The 11,464-nt window shown below is 32.3% G+C and overlaps 1 protein-coding gene across 1 annotated transcript; it reads right to left on the reverse strand.

Moving 5' to 3' along the window:
• Nucleotides 1–71: 71 nt before the first annotated feature.
• Nucleotides 72–9,863, reverse strand: LOC139992690 (sodium-dependent nutrient amino acid transporter 1). Its single transcript, XM_072013802.1, has 10 exons — nucleotides 9,707–9,863; nucleotides 8,321–8,407; nucleotides 6,638–6,914; nucleotides 6,298–6,520; nucleotides 5,420–5,791; nucleotides 4,454–4,820; nucleotides 2,895–2,994; nucleotides 2,622–2,798; nucleotides 1,479–1,573; nucleotides 72–353 (listed from the first exon to the last, which is right to left on the reverse strand). Exons 1-10 carry the CDS (start codon nucleotides 9,719–9,721, stop codon nucleotides 207–209), a joined length of 1,860 nt encoding a protein of 619 aa, XP_071869903.1. The 5' UTR covers nucleotides 9,722–9,863; the 3' UTR covers nucleotides 72–206.
• Between the last annotated feature and the right edge of the window lie 1,601 nt (nucleotides 9,864–11,464).

Here is an 11,464-nt window from a genome sequence, read left to right on the forward strand (position 1 = left end):
TATTATATACATGTTATGCTATTTCTCTGTTTCTTTTGACTCTTAAGTCTGCAAGGATTACCGAAGCAAGATAAGAATTTAGTATTTATTTGTATAAGGACTTAATATTTATAATACATAATGTGTTCGTTGAACCAACGAAATCTCGTTATTTTCATCGATACGATCGTCAACAAAGAAGATACGGAGAAATCGTGTGCTGACTATTAATCCTCTCCGACCAACAAAGCTACGATTCTCCACTTTTTCTTCTCCAAATTCATCCTCGCTATCCTCTTTGAGTCTTTGAATTCCTTCCATTCCTTGAATTTTACAGGATCCTTAGGTCCCCAATCGGCGCTCGGTTTAAGTATCTACGAGGAGAATATAGAAATAAAAGAAATATTCCAATTTTTCGTAATGCGCTAGAGCATTCCTTATCCGAACACTCGTTATCCAAATATCATAATTTCCCAACATTTTATTAGACATGATAATATTATATAAGATAATATCAGAAAATAATATTTCCCAGCAGCGGATGCATTTTTCCGTTTGTATAAATATGTACACATTTTATTAATCTTCATATATGATTTAGATATGTACACATTTTATTAATGTTCATATATAATTCACATACGTACACATTTTATTAGTGTTCATATGTAACTCACATATGTGCACATTTTATTAATGTTCATGTATAACTCATGTATGTTCACATTTTATTAATGTTCATACATACCGTATTCTTTCCTTTATTAGATTCGGTGCATTCCGATTATAAAAATTTAGTATAATAAACTAATAGCGTTGTAAATATCGAAACGAAATACAAGACGTAATTAGAAGACTCGAAAGCCGTGTAAGTAGAACGAAATTAGTAAGAATACGCGATGTTGGAAAAGCCACAATCGCAGACAATAAAAAGCAAAAACATGATATTGAAAATTATCTGAAGCACGTACAGTGGCTTAAATTCCAAAAAAACCATATATTTTTTGGACAAATATTATAATTATTCTATTCTAACGACAGGTTTGTGTATGATACCATTTGGCGAAAACTAAAAAAGGAGCATGTGCGTAGAAGTGATTTTACCATTCACAAAAAGAATTGAAGATAATAATTTTATTTATGAACACGACCATGGCCCGGTGATTTACACATCGAGACAGACAAAACTGTAACTTCAACGAAAGGAATATCAAGGTTTTAACATGGCCACCTTGTTTCTCGGTAAATATGGAAACAGTGAAGAAATTATTGTATTTTAAGGAGCGCGCCTGACTTTATATAAATTTCACTTTTTTTTTTCTATTAAATTATATTCTTAAGTTTTTTTCTATTGTTACAAACGAAGTTGTATATGTTTCTTTTCTATTTTTCTAAAAATGATATCATAAACAAACTTGTCATCAGAATGGGACGATTATAAGATTTTAGCAAAAGATACAGTGGCTTTATGGAGGTTTCGAGTTTCTCTTAATGCTTACATCCAAATAAGATTTCCCTTCGTTCTTGATCTTACTAACGAACATCCAGATAGGAAGTTGAATCACTCCTAGTCCCAAAATTAACCATCCAGCGACTGGAAAGAGAATTAGAATTTTTATGAAACGAGATCAAACGAGATTTAATTGAAATATGGTAGAAATATATGTTTGCCATAAACGATACACAGAATTTCTATACTTTCATAAGCGAATTTCCAAGCTTCTATAATATTCAGTGCCGTGAATAATTATACACTCAACTCTGTTTTTAGATTTTTCATAATGTTAAAACAACAGTCGACAAAATCATCTGTATAATTTCATATTACGATATAAAACGAAACCGAGGATACAACAAACAAAAATTTTTCAAAGTTTGGAAATAAATGAAATTTTCTCTCAAAATTGTGTTTTTCGCTATGAAACAATATAAACTCGATATTAATTTTCTTATATCTTCATTCAATATTTACTGGGTTTTTCTTTATTTTGGATCACTTTTATTAATTTGTTAGGTACGGATTTAATTCATTTTTTAAGTTCAACGATATTTTCTGTACAGGTGGTGTTTCCCCTAATCGTAAACTTTTCTCTTTAAAATTCCCCATAGGTTCTCGATCAGATACAGATCAATACTCAATGCTGACCATGGTAATAGTTCTATTCCGAAATCTTAAAAGCACTTTTTCGTAGTGGCGTCTGTCTGAATAAGAGCATTGCCTTATTGAAAAATTGTCTTCTTGTCTTCTATTTCAATTATGAAAGACAATAATTTACTATGTAACATCTCCTGATATCCTATATCGTTCAATTTACCCTGTACAAAAACAATTTCACTTAACATATCCAATAACATGATCAGTGTTTTTTTTTTTTTTTTTCTTTTTGAAATATCGAAGAGATAATACCGAAAATGTGTTCGAGTCTATAATTGTTCACAGCACTGTATGTTTTGAAAATAAAGATTTTTCTATGCAAGCTCAACTTGAGCTAAAGCTTGTTGAAGCTAAAAATTCATAGTCACTTGTTGCATCTTTCTTCTGATAGCACGCGAATCGAGCAGTGATATTCTGAATTTCGATCGACATAAAATAAAAAAAATGTTAGCGTCAAGGATGTTCTACCGTGTAGAATTTGTCGTACCGTAGGCAGAAGTCGGATAATATTCGCCGTTGTACATGATCGGCGTCAGTTCAGAAAGGAAATAAATAAGAATTGAGAGAAGCGTCAACGGAGTTAGGTAATACCAGCAGAATCTCCAGTAAAACGAAGGTCTGCTTCCCACCATAAATTCTATATCGTCTAGAAGATTGTCGACGCCTGTAAGAAAAGTAATACTAATAAGTGAAATAACCGGTGATTGCTCGAAGTGTTTCTTATGAAGTGAAAAAGATTATAAAAGAGACGAAGAATTACCGTAGACCCAAGAAATAGCGATAAGCTCGAAACAAGCGAGAAACACTATGATGAACGTGCCTCCGAAGTAGTCTACCAAGTTCAAAACGTATTGACCACCCTTGAAAGAAATTCGATTAAATCAAATTAAATGTTCTAACAAGTTCTTCCTTAGAATCATGTCGATCAAAACAGACTTGCTTCTATTTCATATTGGAGAAATATGTTCGATGAAAATGACAATATAGTTGAAAGAAGAATATTTTCTCAGAACCATATCTGTCGAAGGATAACTGAAAATATTCAAAACGTCTTAAAATTTACGAACATATTTTAGCTTTCACTAGTCGCAGTTTTGTATATAAACAGCAAATTATAACTACTTTTTACTCGTCAAAAATAGCTAACTGGTTAATGGCCAGCGTTTTACTTGCAAACAGCACGTACAATGGAGAAAAAAATCAAAGAGGGAAAAGTTTTATAGCTTTCTATGACCAATATAATGGCGTATATCATTTTCTTTATATTTGCAATATTTTTCAAGAAACAAAGGTTCCCTTCGCCTTTTTCAATAGAGTGTTTTTATAGAATTTAATGCTGAATGTTTTTGTGTATTTCATCCATGTGACGTACAATGACAGTCAAAGTTAATAACGAAAGAATTATTTCGAGTATTACGTGCCAATGTGTGTTTAAACGTACATTGTTTTTTCACGAGTACTACACTAAATGTTCAATATGATCTTATTGCACGTGAATGCACATTTCAATTCGATGAATAATATTTTTCATAGCTATTGCTAATATTTACCGAGATGTTAATGCACATGCTTGAATATCATGATCCAATTGTGAATAACAACAGAAGATTAGTCAGAAATAACGTGCTTGGTCGTTTCAATAAGAAACACTTGTAAACACATTGACACGTAATACTCGAAATAATTCTTTCGTTATTGATCTTGTGTGACATGGATGAAATGATCGAGATACCCGCTTTCATCCAATTGTTGTGCAAATCATAACTGTCCCAAACAAATCATACTGATACATCATTTTTTAAAATCCTCCTTCGTTATGTGTCTTCAATCTGTTGGAATAATGATTGTATTTTGACAAGTAGAATTTAAATTCATAGCGACAAATTATATACTTTCTGTCGTTGATTATGATATAAAAGTAATGAATATCAAGAGGTCAACGAATGAAGTATCGAAAGAAGCAAATTAAAATTTCAGTTTAATCACAGATCAGTGTAATTTTATCTGATAATGATAGTATTTTGTATAGGATGTACCAATGTGAACCAGTTTGAGTTACCCTTATCAGACAGATACGTTGTGAGAAAGTATTCTTCTTTTCGGCTGCATATTTATGAAATGTATGCTCGCGAAATGGAAACATAGGAAAGACCTAATTGACTGCACTGCGACGATGAAATGTCGTTAGTAGAATCGAGGAATTTGTAATTGTGGAACCAAAAGAAATTTCGTATGCGTCGCCGATCTGCTTGAACAATAATATGGACCTATATTATAAATCGCTGGAATTTAAATAAATACTTTGCACGAGACACTTACTCTCGTGCAATAAACGATTCCAACGAGGAAACCGGCGGATGAAACCCCAGCAGTGATCTTCCAGTTTTTGATATTTGGATATCTGTCCTTGATAACGCTGTTGATGACTGCAGTGAATGCCACGGTGGTACCAATTCCCAAGATAAATAGCATCAAGAAGAAAAGCACGGCAAATAATTGTGGGACCACGGTAAATTTCGCCAGAGCTTCCGGATAAGAGATGAAAGCTAAGCCTGTTCCGGCACGAACCACGGTGCTTATGTCTTTTTTGCCAGATTCGTGGGCGAGATTGCCTAGAATCCCGAAAATAGTACATCCTGCGATCAGGCTCGTGCCAAAGTCCATGATCGTAACCACTGTACAATCCCTGAAAAAATATTTCCTTTTTAAATCTCTGGAGCGGAAAACTTGCGGCCTACGAGCCGCAACTTTCATCTTTTTAAACCTGTGTCATCATCAATTAGAAAAGAATCTTCGGAATTTTTGAACTTTAGTATTTCGCGATCGTGTAAATTTGTGAAATTCGTGGCGATCTGTTTATTTTTGTAAATTTTTAAATTTTCCAATTTCAAAGGTCTCGAGTTTCTGAATTTTAGAATTTTCAAGCTTTTCTTTCACATTTGACAAATTTTTGCATTACCAACTCCTTTAATTTCCAAACTTTCGAATTTCCTATAATTTTGCGAATTCTCCATTTTCCTAATTTCTAAACATTTCTATTTCCGAATTTCCAATGTTTCGAATGTTCATGTTCTTAAATTATTGACTTCTTGAATGTACGAATTCGTCCACTTCACCGATCAATCAATATCCAATTGAAAATGAACTTTGTATTAATCAATCGCACGATCAGAAAGATATTTCGGTACATAATATCGTATGTATCGACAAAAAAATTAACGCGTTATTTTACAGATAGTAGATATTATCTGAGATCGGATAAAATGTTGAACGATTTGGAATTACCTCAATACGTTATGGTCGAAGCGATTGTAGGAGGAATACATGATAACAGCCCCGAAACAAACTCCAAGAGAGAAAAAGGATTGGGTCACGGCTGCGTACCATACCGATGGATCGAAGATCTTTTCCCAGGTTGGTTTGAAGAGGAATATTATTCCATCTACAGCTCCTTCCAAGGTAACTGCTCTTATTAAAAGACTTATCATGATCACGTATGGAAATAAGGCGAGGAAATACGCTGCTTTTCCGCTACTCTTCACACCGTTGCTCAGCACTATGAAAACGAACATCCAGCTAGCGAACAGAGATAGAACCAATTTCCAAGATGGATATCCCAGTCCTTCCAGTATTCCAACTTCGTTAAGAACCACTTTCCTAGGTGAACGAAGAAGAGGAGAATTGATTTTAATAGTGGAAGTTTAATAGAATTAATTCTAATTTTTAAATTTAATAAAATTAATTTTTATTTATAGTATTTTGTAATAATGTTTTGCCTGCCAGCTTCGTTGCGGAATACCTTATTACGTAATTAAGGGGAAGACAGCTTTGTTTTTTAATAGTATAAATTTAGTAGAATTTTGAAAGAAATGATTCGAATTTTTAAATTTTAATTAGATTAATTTCTATAGTATTTTGTAATAATATTTTTCACCATAGCTTCGTTAACGACTACTTCATTAGGTGATTAAGGGGAAGAAATGATTCTTTCGATAGAATTAATTCTAATTTTTGAATCTAATAAAATTAAATTTTACTGTTGATGATATTAATTTAATAATATGATCATCTTGTAGTACTCGTTATGGAGGAATAATTAGTGAGAGATTAAATTAGTCAAAGTGAAAATTTATTAAAAGATACGATGTTCCTTGATCACTCACCGAAAGTATAAGTCAGCAGAGCTGCTTTTGCTGCTAATATTTGCCACTATTTCTCTGTCAGTTGGAGCGCTGTCGAAGCAGATATCTTTCCATTCTTCCCAGCAAAAGGACCAAGGAAGAACTGATTGAAAACTAGCCAGTAAATAATATATCGCCAGTGCCATCAGAGAACAATAATACGTGACTACTAAGAAAACGGAAATCGTCACACCATAACCGATACCTGAAAACACCAAATTAAACATCACTGCAACTCTAGACTTATTATTAGAATTGTAACTGAAGCAAAATGGTCTCAAGTTGTTCGCATTCGAATAATTCGATTTATCTGAGGATGTACCTCTGAAAGCAGGTGAAATGGACCAAACTTGTACACAAGACCTGCTACTAAATTGCCCTAACGTCATCTCCAGGTAATAGATTGGTTTCCCGATAATAAATAGAACAATGATATATGGCACGAGGAATGCACCACCACCATTTTGATAGGCAGTGTAAGGAAACCTCCAAACATTTCCCAGGCCAACCGAAAATGCCACACAGGACATTAAAAATTCGATTTTGTTATCCCATTGAGCTCTCTCAGTTTCTCCCGCTTCGACTGTCACTGTCGTCGACTGAAAAGATATATATGATCGGATTAAAGCTTTCTGGAAATTTGTAAAACAAATTTATAGAACAAGTGTACAGAATTCTTAATAGACAGCACTAATAATGATTAAATAAGAATTCTAGAAATATAAAATAATATTATCTTATATTGTATATCTCGATTTTGTACGATGTACGATTGTAAAGATAATTGTAAGGCGTAATTCTTCTGATTTCTATTAAGTTACTATTATTATTATTATCAGTGCTTGAATGCTAGAATTGGATTAAAGTCTTCCTGAATGCTTACTAATAGATTTCTTAATTAATAACTATAATATTATGGTATAATATAATGTTATTCTATATTATTATTTAACAATATTAGTCAGTCAAGATTGCCAATCAAACGGTACATAGTAGTATAATTTATTTTCATTCATCCGGTCATAAAAGAAACTCGATTCTCAATTATTTTCCTTATTGCCTTGCATTCTCATTTATTCATAGTACACGCGTATCCATCCACTCACACACACACACACACAGCCTTATTTTGCCCTTATTTTTCTATCACGTATATCTGCTGTTTATCATGGAACTATTAACTATTATATATGTCTACTATCTTCAAATAGTAATAAATAATTCTAAGCCGACCGCTTTCCTTTTTCAAAGCTATCAAGCCGAAAAATAAAAATCAAGCAAATAGATAGTAGAAAATAATAATAATAATAATAAATCGGAATTCTTCCGAAAGCATAAATGAAATATTTTATATTTGGATAATAATATTCGTTATTGTTATCAAATATTCTAACAAATGCAGTATTATTTTTAAAAAATTGGATTTCTTCAATCCCTATTAACAGTAGATACATCGCTCGCTCAATTTACATCTGACACTTTTTTTACACGCGAACTTAATTAATACGTGGCCAGAAAATATATTCTTCTAGAAGTCCAAACATTCAACGAGCCTGAAAATTTCAACAAGATTTAATAAAATGTTGCAGCGAATATCAGAAAATTTATGAGAGTTTAATAAAGAAAAAGATCGAGGGCAAAATCATCCGAACAAATTAACATTAGCAATGAAAATGATATGGAACTTGCAAATTATTCAAGCGGCGAAGATAATACTCTTGTGCCAATTAAAAAGAAAACGTTGAATGTTTTGAATTACAATAGCGATAGTGACATTGAATAATTGAGACGTCGTTACTGCTTTTTTGTTGTTGAGCTATTTGAAATAAATATATATTTCTAAAACTTATTTGTACTAGCTCTTATTTTCAATATTCTTCTTTTATACTGACAGATTTTATTTGCGCGATTTTTATTCGCGTAAAACGAATGCACATGCAACGGATACTCCGCGTAACTTGAGGGACGAGTGTATCATACCAAAGAATGTGAAAGCAAAACTTACCCCATTCTCCAGTGGTTTCTCGCTTCCAGATATCATAGAAAGCCTATAGGAACCTTCCACGCCATCGTTGTTGTCGATGAAGTGATTCTACAAACAACAGGCAATCTCAATCATCTGTCCGTCATTATTTTACAATTTTCAACGATTGCAATTAAAGTCTACAGAATTTTCAATTACTCTGCCTGTTTATGTAACCCCGTAACCGCAATATATCAACGAATATTTCTCTCTATTTCGACTATTCTCTATTTCGACTTCACGGGAACGTTCCGTGATTAACGAATAATTACAGTCAGATATAAATCCGATAGTAGAGAGGATCCCGAATAAAACGCCGCATTTCGTCAACAATTCCATCGAATAATGATAAAAGTAAACAAGAATTTCATTTCTGATCTTCGGAATGATTTCGTTCCTTTGTTTTCCCTTACAGATTAACAAAAGTGTAATAACTGTTTTAAATATAAAATATACACAGTGAGGTAGTTATAAATAGATATTTCTAACAATTCAGCTGATACTATTTTTTTGTTTATACAGATTTCAGATACGTTATTGAAGAAATAGTATTCTAGGAATATTATTGTTTCGCCAAAATGTTTGATTCGATGGCACGATAATATTAATTTGGAAATAGTACGGTACTTATGTAAATGAGTACATACCTAAGTGAGTCGTGGAAACAAAATCTTCTCATTTACAAAAATTGTTGAATATTTATTTAATATTTGGCAGAAGAAGTATCTTTTATACGTATCTTTTATGTCATGTCTTTCACAAACAAATAGAATCGCAAGGAACATAAAAAGATAGAAACTAAGCAGAGATTAGTTTGGCGAAAGGAAGTTTTATATGATTCCGAAACTTTTATAGACTTCTAATATATTTTAAGCTTAAATCGAGATAATTCGAAGTTGAATAGCATAATTGTGCGTATGAACCAGTTAAGACGTATAATAGAAAGATTTACAACTGCAATTTAGATTAGACTACTATGAGCTATACCTATGTTTCCAATAACGAATTATAGAATATTGTGCGCATTCATCGAGCTTCAACTTTCTGTGTATCAATAACATTAATAATATCAAAGTCAACGGTAATGAAACATATAAAATCGAAATCATCTCCTTCAAACGATTGGCGATCGATACTATTTCTTTTCTTACTTCTCTGCAAAATATTTCTTATTTTATAAAATAAAGTTCGTAAAATAATTCTATAAAGGCAAAATCTACGTAAATCTTAAATCCTAAATTGCGCAAAATAAAACCTGTACGAATTTTTCTGTTAAGTTTATCCAATAACAAACTTTCCTCCTCCCCTTTTTTTTGGTTTTGGTTTCTATCACATTCGCGTAATCACGATCAAATGAAAATTACGAACCTTTGTGCAACGCATAATCACTCCTGCACGCGGTTAGACTGCACGAATCGTTGACAAGTGATCTAAGCGCGATCTTTGCGAGGCAAGAGCATTTGGAAGACTGATCGACGACTCTGTTCACTCTCATAAAAGTATGTCGTGAGAAATCTTGAAAAACACAGCCATATAACATTGTAGCAGCATTTTTCCGAATTCGAGTCATTGCACATGGATTTTCTTCTCTTTCCCTTCCCAGACTATCTTTTTAATATTGTTGTTTTAATACTAAAAAAAAAATTTCACTCTATGATTCTAGTTTTTTATTCTGATTATAAATTCATAAAGAGGAGAAGAAAAATTTCACTCTTAGCTTTTTATTCCTACTACGATTATGTAACAATCTGTGATAAAAAAAATTTACCATTTTCTATCGTTCTATGATTTCATTTATTCCCACGTGCAACTCGCCGTACGAAATTTCCACATAAATAAACATTTTTTACTAACTCGTGTTCTCCAAATTTAATCAAACGGTAGATTTCCAGGATCTCGTAATTTTAGCGTGTATAACTTACCGTATGAAATTATATTAAAATTAAGATCTCCACGTAATTAAAAAGTTCCATTAAACTCTTACTTTTGAAATTTAATCAAACAAGCGAACGTTCAGGGTTTTGTAATCTTAGTACACGTAGCTTATCATACGGAATTATATCAAAACTATACTTTCCACCTAAATACAAAATTCTATCAAACCATTGTTTCTTAAATTTAATCGAATTAAAAATCTAATGAATGTTTTCAAATTTAGTCAATGGGTGTCTAGAAGCCAAAAGATATGGCTTCCATAGAACCCATGCAATCAACAGAAAGTGATTAATGATTACGAGTGCACGTCATATCTTGTGCACAGACATATACAAATAAAAATGGACACGTTTGTTGAGCAAAACTAGAAGTACGTTTATATTCACAATTAACAACACCTCGCTAAGGATTGTACATAATCAGAAAATCGTGTTAGAAAAATTTGTTTCGCGTGATGTACAGTATTTTTTAAATCGAACACGTCAAACGATCCATGACATAAGCTAGACTGTTAGACTATTACACGATACAGTCAACTGGTTTTCATTGGCAATTTTAAAAGGAATTCTTCTCTGTATAATGTCATATAGTTGTAAAGAGAGCAAGAAAAAAACCACCGACGAATGAAAAGTCACAGTGTACCGATTTTTACTGTCCACGCTCGAGTGAGTTTAAACACGTTCCTTGCAGGCTGACTCGTTATTTATGGTAATTATATGAGTGCTTTCGCGTACGACCTTTATGGAGATTAATTATAAGTCTACTAATCATTTTTGCGAAATTTCTCGTAAGAAATTAGATTCCACTGTTTACCTTGTAATTTTTTACGCGATTGCGCGATAAATGTGGCTTCTTTTCGCTTGCATCGATTATTTTAATCATGGAACGTTTAATTATGGAGAATGAACAATTGAACGTGCTGCATGACGTAATTTACAAGGAATTTATGGGAGGGAAAATCGTGCTGAAGGTATTGAATGAAATTTCGATTATTTAGAAGCTATGAAACCTTTTATTATTGAGAATGGACAACTGATATGACAAACGATGTACGTTTCAGGAACTTTGTTATTAATTTATTGTAAGAAAAATTATACGAAAGATATTAAATTCTCAGTATTTAAAAATCATGAAATCTTTTATTATTGAGGATGAACAAAACTGAAATGATAAACGATGAATATTTTAGGA

Source organism: Bombus fervidus, chromosome 12 (genome assembly GCF_041682495.2).
Source record: "Bombus fervidus isolate BK054 chromosome 12, iyBomFerv1, whole genome shotgun sequence".
NCBI lineage: Eukaryota > Metazoa > Arthropoda > Insecta > Hymenoptera > Apidae > Bombus > Bombus fervidus.

Excerpts from the sequence above, each read along its gene's own strand:
- LOC139992690 (XM_072013802.1), bottom strand. Across the intron at positions 6,915-8,320 it reads AGAAACCACTGGAGAATGGG|TCGACGACAGTGACAGTCGA; the intron begins GTAAGTTTTGCT and ends ATATCTTTTCAG. Across the intron at positions 4,821-5,419 it reads TTCGACCATAACGTATTGAG|GGATTGTACAGTGGTTACGA; the intron begins GTAATTCCAAAT and ends ATATTTTTTCAG.